General features: G+C 35.6%; 1 protein-coding gene across 29 annotated transcripts in view; it reads left to right on the top strand.

The window, feature by feature from the left end:
* PICALM (phosphatidylinositol binding clathrin assembly protein) overlaps window positions 1-11,734 on the top strand; it is a 90,733-nt gene extending 78,999 nt beyond the window's left edge. For 15 of the 29 annotated variants that reach the window (XM_023532461.1, XM_023532473.1, XM_023532472.1 and 12 more), the window contains one exon: window positions 8,937-9,044. In XM_023532461.1, coding sequence (XP_023388229.1) covers window positions 8,937-9,029 — 93 coding nt within the window. In that variant the 3' untranslated portion in view covers window positions 9,030-9,044. Of the gene's footprint in view, window positions 1-8,936; window positions 9,045-10,232 lie in introns of those variants that run through there. The other 14 variants (XM_011363260.2, XM_011363258.2, XM_011363259.2 and 11 more) reach the window with 2 other exon arrangements.
* Window positions 11,735-16,411: the final 4,677 nt, after the last annotated feature.

The following is a 16,411-nucleotide window of genomic DNA, read 5'->3' as shown; positions in this document are numbered from 1 at the left end:
TGTTACTTCTAATTCCTTTCCCCCTTTGTTCTCCATGAGTCTGATCACCTAGTCTCACTAATTATTTCTCTGTCATCTTTAGAGCCATCCTTCTTTTGTTCTACAGCCTTCAGTCAGATTCGAACCTTTTATCGTATGTTTGTTTTACAACAGTCTCCCTGTGTTCCTCACCTTTCTACTTTAATCCATTTTGTAGATACTGAAATGATCTTCTATAGGCAGTATTCGTAACTTCTTATTTCTATATTCAAAAATCTTAGGAGGTGAATCTAAATATAACTGAACATTTAAGACATCTGCTCAGCTTTCTTTTTGTCTTAAAAACTACCTCACAAAGTCTCCCTGTTTTTAAGGATAATAACGAGTAAACAGAATATTCAGGTTCTTTAGTTTCCATGCCTTCTACAATTCTTGATAAGTATCCAGTGTTCTGCTAATATTTGTCTTTTCCAGGAGTCCTTCATCTATCATAAAATGAATTTACTCTTTACTCATTCTTTATTCATCTCCAGTTCCTTTCCAGACCTTCTGAGATCTGAAGTTCTTTTCCTTATCCTGCATTATTTTTCTTTATAGAACATATCACTACCTGATAACTGTCTGTCTGTCTGTCTTTCGTGCATCCATATATCCATCTGGCAGGAGATACCTATACTAGATCGTAAGCCTCTTGGAGGCAGGCAGCAGTTTGGCTTGTTTATTTCTGTGTCCCTGGTTCCTAGAATAGTATCTGTCACATAATATTTTTGAGTATTATTTGTCAAACAAGTGAGTCTGGTTAAAAAATTTAACTTTTCCGTTGTGTAACTTACTCTGTTCTTCATTGATCTCTCTTTTTACTTATAACCATTGTAATAATTCATACTAGTGTTCAAAATTGGTTTAATTTGTTGGCTAATTGTTACTGTAATCTAAAATATGAGATTACTGTCACTTGAGAAATGAAGATACCTTTAACTTCATGATAGAATATTTGCAATAATTTTAAGTTGAACTATCTTTGAAGCAGGTGAGATTTTTCTCATGCTTTAGGTTTTAATGGTTCTTAGATAGTCCCTTGGATTAATTTTTGTCCATTCAGTGCTTGTTAGAACCAAAATAATTTTTCTTAATGAATTTCCTTTTGATCTCTCATTATTTTGCTCTCTTTTTTTCAGTTGGATTCAAAAATTTTTAAGGCAGAGGACATCTCTTTCTACATTATAAAGTAAATGATAGTTCAAATGTAAAATGAAATCCCATCAAAATAAAATCTTTTAGTCAAATCCTAGTTCTACAGCTGTTGCCAGAAATCATTCCCTGCTCCTTAAAGTGTTTTGGAAGCCATTACCAACCAAGGACACAACTTGTAGTCCCTGGTGTCTTGCCTACTTACTATTAAATCAAGTTAGTATTTTCGGAAGTACCTCAGCCTCCCAGATATGTTTATCTTCTTGCCGTTTAGTGAGGCATTCCAACCAAACAACATGTTGTGTGTTCTACATTATATCTAGGTTACTCTAAGGGCTGCATTAGTGCCTACTAGGGAACAAGTACCTAATACCTTCAAGATGGCTATTATTCTCTTTTTAGGAAATTATCTTCATCATACTTTTAATTTAGTAGACAACACTGTAGTATTGAAATTAAGCCTTTCTCTGCACTTAATCCTGTTCTCTCCCCATTATTTTTGCTCGTTCTGTAATTTTTTGATATTTTTATGTAGTTGTTTAAGGATGGCTATTAACTTTTGTTTCATGGCTGTTTCGTTTATGGAGGATATGGCTAAAGATGCAGAATAGTTGTTGTGTTTTTGTTTGTAAAGGCCAATTTTAAGTAAGTCTGACATCAGTTAAGTGTCTGAAAGGAAACAATGGCTAGTTGTGAGTGCTTTTTACCCTCCTAAATAGGAGTACTGTCGGCTTTAGATATTGGAATAATTCAAGTCTTACCAAAAAAATGACCTTTTTAATGACTTTCTTGTGTGTAAGAACTAATGGCTCTCTTTGCTTTTAGGCATAGTTTTGTGGGCTTTTTTGGGGGAGGGGGGTACTTTCTTGGTGTGTTAATTGTGGATGTTGGCAGTGCCTCTTCTGTCAGCTGATCTGTCCAGCTGGATTTCTGTGAAGAAGGCCTTTTGCCTTGTCAGCAGTGTTTTGTGCTCATTCATCTTTGCCTAGTAGAAGAATCCATGAGGGAATTTACTTTGGGACTTGGGATTTAATGCCATAGCCGAGAATGTTTCTGTAGCCCCCAGGGTACAGCAGAGTCAGTTAAAACAAAAATTTAGAAGTCCCTTCTGGTGACCACCATTGTTAATAAGACAACCTGTAGAATAAGACCGTTTTAGTGTTTTTTGTTCTTGTTGTTTTTTGTTTTTTTTTTTCTTTTTTGCTGAGGACGTTTTTTCTAAAAGTTGGAAATCTCATTTCTTGTCTTAAAACCAGAACATATTTATAAAATCTTGGGTGTTTATGAAGTTCTACAAAATCTTCATGATGAACGTCAGCAACCATATAGTGTGTACATGGAAAGCACAGGAGTATATTGATTGTTCAATATTTACTAAGGAAGTTCCATTCAAAAAATTATTTCTCTACTCAGACTTTAACTTTTTCTTGTATGTTAAATATAGCTATAAATTCTAGCTGAATTGAAATTAATCAGGATAGCAGTGTTTTGAGAGGAAACAAAGCACCAGCCTTGGAGTCAGCAGATCTGCATTTGAATCTGTTATTGGTGTCCTGGGGCTGCTGTAACAAAGTATGCCTAAAACTCGATGGCTTAAAACAACAGAAATTTGTTCTCTCACAGTTCTGCAAGAGGTCCAAAAACAAGGAGGATCCTTCCTTGCCTCTTCCAGCTTTTGGTAGCTCCAGTCATTCCTTGGTTTGCAGCTGCAACATTTTAATCTCCACCTCTGTCACATGGCATTCTCCCTCTGTCTCTGTCTTCCTGTGGCATTTCCCTCTTCTTATAAAGACACCAGTCATTGGATTAGGCCCCACCCTAATGACCCCATCTTAACTCGATTACAACTACAAAGACCCTGTTTCTAAATAAGGTCAATTCTAAATAAGGTATCTGGGGATTAGGACTTTCATGTATTTTGGGGGAACACAATTCAGTAGTTTTAATCTGACTCTTAAGTAACCTGGTGTTTCAGGGCAGGTCGCCTATATAACTTTGATGAGCCTCAGTTTCTTTATAAAATGATGATTTTACCCTGTATACTTTATAGGTTTACTGTAAGGATCAAATGAAAATGTTTGAAGTAGACTTAAGAATGTGGAGGTTTGTGGTATTTTTTTTATTAATCATTATGAGAAACTTTTGTTTTCAGAAGAAAATTCTACAAGGGTGCCCTATTTTCAGAAATTGTTCCTCGTCCCTGAGTTGTCCCTATTCCCAAATTTTAACTTATTATAATACAGTTTATATTTCTTTGCATGAGTTACAAATTATCTTGATTGTAAATAATTCAGAGTTCATTATTTTGAATCCTTAATTGTGACTCACTATTACCTGACAGCATTAGATAAACACATCGGTAGGTGAGGGGTCAGTGGGGAGTTGGGGACAGGGCAGCTGAGCATGGCCTGCATTTGAACTTGAATCATCTACTTGGGTCTTGGACTGTAGACACTGTTCACAGGAACCAGACGCATCACTCTTTAGGACTACATTAGCAGCATCTGAATTGACTCAACATTTGTAGAGATGGTGTTATGTATCCTGAAATACCAAGCTTTATTTTATAATAATTAAAATTTTTACTTGGTTCAATTTAATATAGTTTATAAACTGTCTAATCTGTTTTAGGGGGAGGGGCAAACCTTTTTTGGAAATGTTTTAAGTCTAAGGAACTGTCTCTTTTGACATTTCTAGTAGGAGCCCAATATATAAATCAGGTAAAAGCAGGTAGCCTCAAGCTCGTATTGGAACACAGTTTGTTTTTTTAACGAAAACAAAATGCCATGTTTCTAATAAATAGCAAGTAAGTGATATAGGTACATTTAAATTATTATTTTGTCTTGTTATAGTATCAGTTGACATAAACCTTAGCTTTTCATTTTCTTTGGTTTCAAAGGGTAAGAAATTGAAATTTAATGTGAATCAGTATTGAACACTTTATTCAGATAGGCTAAGCCAGTTTTTGTGATTCCCCTCCATCAAATGGAACTTTAAAATGACTTCTCTTACCTTTGGATGCACTTCTGATATATGGAAGATGTTTATTTTTAACATAGGTCAGTTAATATTTCCTCCCATGAGTTTAGGAAATCTTCTGCTCTATATCTCTTTCTACAGTTTGGTTTTCTTTAACTCTTTTGTCAATATAGGTTGCCATAATTTTGAGGTGACATAAGGTGTCATTTTGGAATAACTTATTTCTTCTGAGTTAACAATTTTAAGTTATTGTAGACTTTAGCAATAGTCTTCAGTTTTAGAGAGATTTAGATAAAACATACCCTAAGACAAGATGAGTAGTGCTTTGAGGGTGACGGGAGGAATGCTGGCATAACTTTGTAATATTTCTGATGGGGAGAAAACCAAATGGGGTTACGTTGCGCACAAATCCAAGAAACAGTGATCAGAGACACTAGACTCAACCTACACAGCAGGCCCTCTACCTTATATAGTAGTCTTCTCGTTCAGCCCCACTTCATAGAGACAGCTGAGGATTAGCATTATCTTTAATATGAAATATTGGAATGCCACACTGTATATTTGTATCATTGTGCAGTGAATTCAAATGCATCACTAGTGGCCTGGCCATGTTCTAAACATTATCAGAAAACAATTTACTATTCCATGACTCAGTTTTATAGTTGATATCTCTGTGGAATTCTATTAAGTAGAGCTGTTATCTCTAAATGTTTTTATTACACAGCAGTATCAGGAAAATATTCTTTAAATATGTACCCTAAGTATATGTATATGTACATTTATATATTCCTACAACAATATATTAGGTACATTAAAAACGTAAAAATTAGAAATTTCAAAAGGGTTAAAATTAAGAGAGGATTTCTGATATTTTCCTCTAATATCCCACTTTGGAGACCATTTTTATACAGAGCTTATTTTGTCACCAAAAAAACATTTGAACACTACGGAATGCTTACTATGTATGTCAATGCTAGTTTCTGAACAAGAGGCAGGTAAAATATGTTTCCTACATCTGAGGAGCCTAAAGGTGAGCGTAATATGGATGCATAAATGACTGGTTAATGGTAGAATAAGAATCCTTTAGAAGAGAAACATGGAGTATTGAGAACAACAGTGGAAGAGCAAGAGCAACACAGACTCGATGACATTTGAGCTGGGCCCTTTATAGTATAAGAACAGATGAGCATTTTATTGTATGTGGTAGGGAAGGTTGAACTATTTGAGTGACTAATATATGCCAGGAAATGTGCTGAGTGCCTTTTTAGTTTTTGTTTTTGTAATGACATATTTATAGTAGGATTTGCCTGGAATGGTCAGTTACAGTTGGTTTTTTTTTTTTTTCATTCTATTCTCAAGATAGTCCTAAAAGAGGATACGAGTGCTGGGCCTAGATAGTCTAAACCCCATATTATAAAAGAGCCAGGATTAGATTCAGTTCCATCTTTTACAAAACTCCGCTTGCAGGCAAAGGAAGTTTACTCATTTTTCTCTTAAGATGTTGACTGCTTCTCCAGCAAAGACAAAATGAGTCTCTGCAGGATTGCTATTTGCTGTCTAGGCTTTTGGGCAACTGAGACGTTCACATGTAAACATGTGGCAAATTGCTGCTTCTATAAGAATTTACCCTTAAATAGCCAATCCTTTATTTTTCCTTAAGCTTTCAGTTGCACTAGTCTCACCTTCTAAGAATGCTGCTATTTTTTTTGTTTTAATCTGAAATTCTTTCTTTGGTGTTGAACAGGAATATAATGAAAGAATAATTATTTTTATTTTATAATGTTTACTGTAGCAATAGGATTTTTTTATAATTCCTTTACTGTAGGTATGTTGCCTTTATTTAAAGTTAACTTATGATTGATTTTTGTGCTCTGTCTTTATTATACTAAACACCTTCTACAACCAAAAAATATTTACACTGGAGATAAAAGCAAAGAGTTTTAGTAATGTTAGAATTATTTTTTTCACTTTACCATTTTTTTAAAGGTTGATTAGGGTGAAAGGTAGGAGTGGAGGAATTTTGACTAAGAGTTACCATTATCAATTACTTGTAATTTTAGTATTGTTATTTATATGTTGCCCTTCTATAAAATGAGAAAGGAAGACTTTATATGTCTGTATTTAGACTAGCAAGACTCACCACTTTGTTTGAAAGTCATATTCAGTTGTGGTATAGGTCAGTTTAATTTGAATAAACTGATAGCTGTACTAATTTTTTTAGGTCTATAGGAATTCATATATAGAGAATATTATTTGAAATAAATCAGTAAAAGGCTGTTTGTTTAGTTTTTGTTTTTGTAATGACATATTTATAGTAGGATTTGCCTGGAATGGTCAGTTACAGTTGGTCTTATGCTAGCTTGTAAAATATGGTGATTTTAAAATTAATAATAGTTGGATTAAAAAAAAATTTCTTATTCTTCAACAATTAGAAGCCCTACATGTTCTTTTAATTTACTCACAAGAATAATAAGTAAAAGAGAGTCAGCCATGGTAGTTTCAGGAGACTTTCTCAGGCTCTTTAAATCCTGCTGCTTCTCACCACCAGGATCCTGTTGCCCCTTTGTGATCTTTTGTTCTTCCTGCTTTCCTTGAGCACTAATTGGGCTATTGCAGCATATTTCCTGTCTTTCTCTTTACTCCTTTACTCTCTGAGCCAACTCCTTTCTCACCAGTGCATGGTATGCCTATGCTTTGGTATAGATGCCAGGAAGGGGCGGGGCCAGATTGTTAGGAGCTGCTGTGTGGCTGGATCCTTGACAGTACAGTCAGCCCAACCAGTCTAGACACAGTCTCAGCTGTTTGAGATGGGAGTCGATGATGTGAAACTTCTTGCAGGAATATTAAGTCTTGTTTTCTCATGTTTTAATTTAACTACATATTTCTGGTGTGAGACATATGTATGTGTAATTATTTTGCAATGTAAGAGAATCGTAGAAGTATAGTTAGAAACTAGTACTTTTTCTCCCAAGGAAAATTGATCATCTTCAACATATTTGTAAGTCTTTAGGACTTCTCTCTAGCAGTATGCTCTTATATTGAGATGAATCAAAGTGTTTCCTTTCACCATACTCTTCAGGGGCATTTTTTTCCAGGACTTTCAGGTCTTCAGACTGCTGCTCTCATGAAAACATGTGATTTAAGAAGACACGTTAGTGTGGGGCTCTAATAGGAGACTTGTGATTTTGGATGCTGTCTATCTGTAATAAGCAAGGTTTTTTGTTTTTGTTTATTCGAGTGAAAGAGAAAATTTGTTTTGGAGAGAAACTCAGTTAAATTTAGACTCCCTCCAATTCAGTGACTGATAATCACTTTACTCAAAATCATTCTGCTTCTTAATGGTTATCCTTGATTGTTCCCAAGGGGGAGGAGGAGACATCTTTCCAATTAAGTTGCACCTCAGTCTGTCTCTGTATGGATGGTATTTGAATCCCCAAACCCAGACATGCTGCTCTGTCCTCTCACCTTAGCTGCTTTTGTAATTCATCATCCTTCCCATTGCCTTTAAACATTTATTTCTGAGAACAAGATATAGAAATGATTCAACCACTAATAAAACTGAAGATGATTTCTAAACCTATAAATTTATTTTGGCATCCAAAACAACAAATTGCTTATACTTGTGATAATATTTAATGCGACTCATTGGCTGTTCATTCTCTATACTGTTTTTCTTAAAAAAATAAAAGGTAGGAATGAGACTACTTTGAACCAGCAAAGAGAGATTTGGGGACTTGAAGTCCTTTATAGGATTTGACTGAAGTATGATTTGAAACTATTTCCACTTAGTCATCTTTGATTGAATACTCAATTGAACACCCATAAAAGGACAGTTCATTCTATAATAGCTCTGTGCTTGCATGACTCTGCAATCTTATGCAGAGAGAGGGAAAAAAATTAAGCTTGCTCCAGACTAAAATGGTTCACGTTTAGTTTGAAAGTACTCTTAGAGTAGGCTTAGTAAAGGAGATACATATACAAAAATGAACATCTTGATTCTTTAGGAACTGCCTTTCTTTGAAGAAATACTAATGATAATGTTATTAAGTTCAGCAGTCTACTTGCCTTATTGTATATTCAGATTAAACAATAGGAGAAAATTCCAAGAATTAAGCAGACATATTCAAGCAGGAAGCAGAAGCAAAAATCTTCAGTTTAATTCTATATATTCAGGGCATTTTGTGGGCAGTTAGCCTAGGTGACTTTAATGGTATACGCATCAGCTGCACCATGGCTAGATAAACAGGCAGGAGCCAACTGTGTGCAAAAGGTGTGAACACTGAGGACAGGACTTTCCACCTCCTGTGAGGAAGGAAGGAAAGAATATTGCAGCTAGACGTGCAATAGGTCTGGACGTTAGGTCTGGGCTGAGGTCAGAGTTTGCACAGCTTTTGACAGACAGCCTGGACACAGGAAGCCATCTTCCCTCAATTAAAAAAAACAACAACACAATTATGCACTTCTTCCCCTCTCCCACACACACATAGAATAAAAAAAGTCTTTACCGAGGGTCAGCTTATATCGACCTTTTTGGGTAAAAGACTTTATTTCTTTGGAATTTCAGAAACAAGAATTTGTTTTCTGAAAAATCCATGCCATTGGATACCCTTTAGCTTGACATGTGACTGAAATTTTTGTTTTAATCCATTTTCTACAAAGGCTGCCTTTATATTTATTAAAGATGACAAACAAAAACCACTTCTTCTTTCATTACATTTTTCTGCTTTCATGTTCTGTCATTCTGAGCTCTTTTTTTCTTTCCCTCTCTCTGTCTTCTTTTCCCCCAGCTGTCGGCAGCATCCAGCCCCTCCAGTCACAGTCCTCACAGAGCTTCAGGAAAGGACCCTTTTGCAGAGCTCTCTTTGGAGGATTTCTTATAAATCACTTTAGGTATTGCTGCTTGTTGGGGGAATTGGGGACTTAAATACTAAAAAAAAAAATTATCAAACACTACATAGTATTCATTCTTCTCCTTAGTTTCTTTAAAGGACTTTAGGTTCCCCTCTTTCTCCTCTTCCTTTATTCTCTAGATGAAGAGTGAAAATAGATCAAGGTAGGACATAAGGACAAACAACTTTTGCAAAATATCTTTAACATAATTAGAAGGTGTGAAATCAAAGGACCGCCTCTCATGTTTATATGTATGCATCCACTGCTCACAGCAGATGGATGAGATCAAATACCACCCTTATAAACTGGGTGTTTCAGTCAGCCTTAAAAGAGTTATAGAGAACAGAATAGCACAATTGTACACATCGGCCTAGAGCTTAATTAGGAGCGTCTTTAGTTTTAATGTGATGGCCAGGGTTAGTGTGGAGAATTCATTTTAACAGTTTTTTTAAAGGGTTATATTTTTTATGTATGCCTTTTCCTCTAAAAATAGTAACATTTCCCCCCCCCAAAACAGGTTATATTATTATTATTTTTTAATTAAGGTCAAGAGAATCCTTGTGGTCTTTTTGATAGAAGGATTCTACATTTGTGCCACACTGCCTCTTTTTGCTGAAAGACGGTGTAATTTGTTGTTCTTGATGTAGATATACCTTGACTTCGTACTCTTTTGATTTGACCAGTTTATTAGCACTTCTGCTTTAGTAATGTCTTTGGATGAGCAATTTAAGGGATATCATGAATGAAGTATCTGAACAGTTGTAAAGTATTCCTTTGTAGATCTTCCAGATTTTATAGCTGTAAAGAAATGATTTAGCAAGCATAATATTACCATTCTCTTAATTATCTCTAATCTTATGATATTCGGAAATAATATTTCAAATTTCGCTTTCTTAAAAGATTTTTATGTGAAATATTTATGTTCATGGAGAGGTGTTCTGTATTTATCATGGAAAATTTGTCTTCTTTCTTCTCCTACCTTTCAATTTTTAGTAATTAGAAAGGTATTTGGAAATCCCTGTATGCTTCAAATATTGAGTTCTGGCATCTGATAAACTGATAATACTGACTTTGTTTTATAATTGGGGTCACTTCTGGGCCAGTTGAATGGTAAATGCCACAAAGCATTTTTATTTATGAGAAGACATCCTACAACGCAGTGAGTTAATTTATACTCCTTTTTTTTTTTCCAGATACAGTTTATGTAACTAGATGGAAGAGAATGGAATTTTTCCAAAAAGACAAGTGCTCAAGCAGCAAATACTTACTTCCAGCAAAATCCAAACTGCTGTCTCTTAAACTCTCTTCTTCCATTAGAATGCTACAGTAACCCAGTGAAGGCCCATGAAGGAAGTTGGGACTAGTCTATAGGAGAATGTATCTATACAGTTTATAAAGCCAAGAATTGCCAGGATTTCAGACTAAGAGCTGTCTTTTTGGTGACTAACCCTTCAGTTCTTTCAACTCCTATTAATACCCATAATTAGTAAGCTACCAAGAAAAGCCCTTATTTGGGAAGTGTGAAATTTGTATTTGGAAAAGCTGCCTGGAGAGAAGAACTGTGTTCTTTACTATAATGCAACAGGACTCTTTGGGGGGGATCAAAATCATAACTCTTAATTATGCAGTATCTTTCTTTACTCCAGTCCTCACAGATACAGACACAGTAACTAAAGTTAACTTTTCTTTTTAAAAAAATTATATATTCAGTTTGCAGTAGACATTCCTTAAGTATTTGTATTTATTTATGATTATCGATTTACATAACATTAATATTGTATCAAACCTCCTTATGAAAATGAGTATGGATGTATACGGTATGTTTGATTTTTATCCACAAGAATGAATCTGATTCAGAATGCTTTTCAGCTGACATACAGAGCACTAAATATTATAAGGCGAGTCCATAGGTCTGAATCATTTAAGAATTCTCAGCCTCTGTGGGATTTAGGGAAGCATTATAAATGCATTAATCCTTATAGTCAATTCTGTGCCTAGGATTTTGCAAGGGAACAGTTCACTGACTAGGAAAAGCACTACATTTTAAATTCAGCATTAGTGCATTGGAAAGGAACTTTACTGCTTTGTGCTTGGCATGTCATTATTTTCCATGTGACATTAGGGCCTTTCAAAAATGAATGTGAGGAATTGCTTTCACTTCAAGACTTTCCTTCTTTTCAGTAAAACTGTAGGAGGTGTTATGGGGGGAGGGAAGGGAACAAAATCCTTAAACATTTTATTTGGCACATGCCATGTTATGATCATATATCTTTTAAATAATGGGAAATAATATCTTTAAAGTTAATGTCTAGCCAAGAGTTTAGTTAACGAAGAAAACTGCACTGTTGATCGGTGCTTTGTGTAAATACATCTTAACATTTGGGTTGAGAGGGGCCTTAAGAAGGACAGTTTGTTGTAGGAAAGCAATTCTGTACATGAGTTTAAGCATACTTGTTGCATTGTCTCTGCAGATTCTATTTTTGTTTACAATATTAAAATGTATGTTAGCAAAAATGGGTGGATTTTCAAATAAAATGCAGCTTCCACAAAACTTTTGTTATGTTATTCTGGTCTGAGGTGCATTTTTTTGTTTTTTTCCTTTTTCTTTATTATAAGTATTTTTATTTTTTATTTTTTTCTCATAGAAGCATATGCAGGTAATTATATTTGCTGATTTAATAAAATGTACAATTTATTTCTGTTTTAACTTGATTTCCAAAAAGATTTATCTTTATTCTTTTGATTACCTTCTCGTCTCTTACTGATAAACAGAACTACTTATTAAAATTGTTCATTTTTGTCTTTGGATCAGATGCCTTTGGTCAGGTAAGTTTAAGGGAGAAAATGCTTTGAGTTTGACATTCTGATGCATGTGATTATGTCTGCCAAAGAAAATTCTGACTGTATCATGTTTTATATTGAATAGTAAGTAGGATTCAGAGTATATAATAGAGGGCTTAAAAGCTTTGTGCATTGATAAATGTTTGCATAATATTTGCGATGGTTGGAAAAAAATAGTCTTTAGCCAATATACTTTGTTAATTTTACCAATTTCTAAGTTTCACTATTATTAAACCATTTTCATATAAAATTGTACTTTTGTAAGTTAACTTCCTTGGCATTATCACAGATTTTGATTTGTCTCTACTGGTGTTTGAGTAGATGTTATATTTGAGGTCTATGGCTCGTTCCTTTTATATTACCTTATTTTTTTAGTATGTTTCAGTTTGTGAATATGCTTAATTAACATTTCCATTTTACTGTTCAAACAGCTTTTATGCTTGTTGGACAGATATTATCCACATTTTACCCATTTTACAGATTAAAATCAGGAACCAGAAAAGGAACTTGTTCATATCAAGAAGCTAACAGACAGAAGAGCCAGGTCTTTGGTTTCATGGTTCATTGTTCTCTGACCCGATGTTAATTAAAATGTATAAACTGAAAAGGGAATATTTTCTCTCTGTGGTCTAGACTTGATGACCACTATTCCCAGATGATCTTCTATGGATCACGTTTCCTGCCTTTATTCTGATGCCCAGACGTCATTGACAAGGAAAAACACAAAACACGTGATCATATTAACTTTAATCAGAATATAACAAATAAGGTAATAGAGCTGTTGAATGTATAACTAAATCAGATTATAAACCTGTACATACTCATACCATCTTACTATCCAACTAGCAAAGTTAGTAGTGGCTACAGAGAGAAAAGATTATTAGCAGAGGGCAGCTATACTCATCCGAAATCATTTTCAAAATTCATTTTTTGCTTTTGATTTAACAATATCATTCAGTTTTTTAAAGAAATCCTTAACCAATGACTATGAGAGTTCATATTTAGGAAGAGGCCTTATGTGAGACTAGGAATCTTTTACTTCACAAGCCAACAAAACATGACTCTAGAAAACAGGGCTTTATGGGGTAAGTTTCTTCTTGAACTAAAATAACCTCAAGGCTCGTCTCTTCTTCATCATCATCAACAAACATGTTCCAAATTCTAAAGACTCAGTACTGATGCAAATGCTATTCATCACCACTACATGGAGAAAAAGAAAATCTCTTCGTTCAGGGTGAGTGTGGCGCCTGTGTGTTCAGCAGTGGCTGGATCACAGAGTGTTTGGAGAAGCCACCGCACTCAGCCAGATAAATGTTTACCTTCCAGAAAAGATGGCACTACAGCTTCCTTCAGTGGCCTCTGCAACTAGCTTAGATCTTTTTTTCTGTCACACTTGCTACCTTCCATGGGTCTGACTAGCCCTTTTGGAATTCTGCAATTTGAGAAGATTGAATAGAAAGGCTGCAGTATCATCTTACGTGCAATCTCTCAGAAAATCCGAAGCTGATTTCCTTGACTTTATTAAGTAGTGTTCTGTTTGGTGTGTCAGCAATCAGAAATCTTTTCTAAGCCACTAGCTAGTATGTCTAAGTAATTTTGGTAAAAGTATCCCATTTGTTATTGATACAGCACACAGTTGTAGTTTTTCTGTTGTATGAAACTGTCCACATTGTCAGAGTTGTGTGAAGTTCTTTGGTATTTCTTTTGGGGCAGATGTGACTATCTTGACTGTAGGGTAGATTAAACTGATTATGGGTGGACAGCTAGAAAGAAAAAAGCAAGGAGAAAGTTTTATGGAAACTATTTCCTGATAAGTTCTCATTCAGATCACTTTTTATCTGCTACAAAGGCTAATTTCAAAATTGGTTTTGTAATAAAAATTGCTATGTGAGAATCACTTAGGGAGCTAACCCTCTCCCTGTCTGAGCCTTCTGCAGTTAGACACCCTCCTGTCTCCCTTGAGACTGGGCAGTATGCAGCTGTCCTATACTCCTGATAAACAAGGATCAAGTTATCTTGCCCTTGACTGGGACTTTAGGAAAGGGCATATCAAGAGAAGCAAGCAGTCCCTACTCCCCTTCATGCAGCTAGATTCCAAGTAGTATGTACTAATTGCAGAACTTAAAAGTTGATTTCTTCGGCCCTTCAAGAACACTTTGCATGGAAGTATGAAACACACTGCACTGGCTTTTCCAGTTGGCCTACTAGTCATCTTAAAAGGCACACAAAACGAAATCTCTGATAATTTTTGTCCTGAAGTAAGGTAGGGACTAAAAAGCTTGTTACTTCTATGTAATTACATGTTGAGGGGAGGTGTCAAGCATTTGGAGGAGGCAGAGGCACTGCAGTCGGAGGGGAAAGACTCAAATATCTCATGAAGCCCAACAAGTAGATCTTAAGAGGTAGATGTGAGGATATCTGCACCCATCGGGTGGTGTTCATAACAGCTACTACTAGCAGCTAATCTTTTACAACTTTACTGATATGCAGAACAATTCATGCTGGACAATTTACCTCACATATTTCCAAAGTAGAAATGATGGAATCACAGTTCACTTTGTCTTATGAAACTACAATAAATTAAACTGATGTCATACTGGCTTTAAAAAAAAAAAAGAAAATGAACAGAACGGGATAAAGTAAAATGGGTTCCTGACACATAACTAAAATCTTTATAATTTTCTAAATGATAAAAGCACTAAGAACATCTTTTGTTCTAACATTTGGTCTTTGACCCCAGTTCCTGACACAAAGTTTCTAAATCCTTTGGAAATAAGTGGGCGATAGGAGTGACTTTTGTTCTAATAAGGTGACTTGATGGGCTCCCGAATAACTTCAGGATGGAAGCCAGTCACCAGAAAGAACTAGCCATGATTAAAAGCTTGGAGCTTTCAGTCCCAGCCCCATCCAGGAAGGGGAGAGAGACTGGAGACTTTTCACTCCCGTGTGATGATGATGCCATAAAAATCCCATTATTAAGGGTTTTCTAGAGCTTCAGGTTGATGAACATACCTACATGCCAGGAGGGTCGTTTGCTCCAACTCATGGGGAAGGAAATTCCTGCACTTGAGATTCTCCCAGACCTTATCCTATGTATCTTCATGTGACTGTTCATCTATACCCTTTATCATATCCTTTATTATATAGTAAACTGGTAAATGTTAAGTTTTTACCTCAATTCTGTAAGCCATTCCAGCAAATTATCGCATCCAAGGAGGGGGTCACAGGAACCCTGATTTATAGTTGGTCAGTCAGAAATACAGATGACAACCTGGACTTGGAATTGGCATCTGAAGTGGGAGTGGGGGAGCAATCTCGGGGACTGAGCCCTTAACCTGTGAGGTCTTTGCTACCTCTAGTTAGAGAATTATAGAAGACCCACCTGGTATTCTATAATTGTTTGATACGGAAAATACATATCTGGTGTCAGAAGTATTAGAGTAAAGAGAAGATGGACTATTTAATAAACTAGTTTTACTAGCACCATATATCTCTGGTGAAGTGGGCCAGAATTCCCTCCAGCATATACCAAAGTAAATTCTAAATGGGTTAAAGAGTATACATGTAGAGAATTAATGATAAGAAAATATAGGTGACTATCTGAGCCAGATAGGAAAAGGGAAAAGATATTTTTTTAAAAGTTCACCAAAGAAGTACTAATGAGCAATGAAAAAAGTTCATCTGTAGTAGTAACTAAAAATTTTAAATGAAAACAATAGTGCTTTCCAAGTGTAAGGTTGAGTGATTTTATTTATATTTGTTCATTACTCAAGTCTGTGAAAGAGGCAACCTTTGTTTTACCTATTTTATAAATGAAGAAACTGAGGCCTAGTGAGGGTAACTCTCACTGTGTGATCTTTATGAGTTATGTGGTTGAGCTGTTTTCCTGAGTCTCTGTGGTCTGGCTCTGGGTCTGCTCGTAACCACTGTCCTGTGTACTGGTGCAGAAGATGCCATTTTGCCTATCAAACAGCATTTGTGTATATACCAGCATGGGCAAGAGTGCACAGAGTAATTGCTAATCAGAAGCTGAGGTGAGTATAAGGCAGTACAGTTTTGTTTTTTGGAAGGAAATTGGCCATAATTGTTAAGTCTTGAGTGTTCCTATCCTTTGTCTAAAAATTATACTTTTAGTAAGTTTACTCAGGGAAATAGCCTAGGGATGGCGTTTTGGCTAGGGAACTTGCTTAAATTGTTGCGTACCACATGAGTTTAAAGACAGGAATTGTCCATATCAAAGAATAAGAGATTGGATTAATGGGATGCATCTCTCCCTGAAGCCACCCCTTGAGACAATCCCTATAACAAAATATCCTCGGTCTAGTCAGTTTACAGCAGCAGATAGTAGACAAACTCAGTGCAGATCTTTACTGCCAGCATCCCAGATTAGAGGCCAGTCTACACAACCAGGCTCTGCCAATTCCCAGGCCAACCAAGGGTAAGAAGAGAAGTTTTTGTCATCGACTCTTTCAGGGCGGGGACCCAAATCAGGGTTCTGCCCAGTGCCATTCGGACCACTAGAACAAGTCTG

This window comes from Pteropus vampyrus, unplaced genomic scaffold (genome assembly GCF_000151845.1).
Source record: "Pteropus vampyrus isolate Shadow unplaced genomic scaffold, Pvam_2.0 Scaffold84, whole genome shotgun sequence".
Taxonomy (NCBI): Eukaryota; Metazoa; Chordata; class Mammalia; order Chiroptera; family Pteropodidae; genus Pteropus; species Pteropus vampyrus.
Note: the sequence above shows the minus strand (reverse complement) of the source record. Positions and strands in the feature narration are given on the sequence as shown.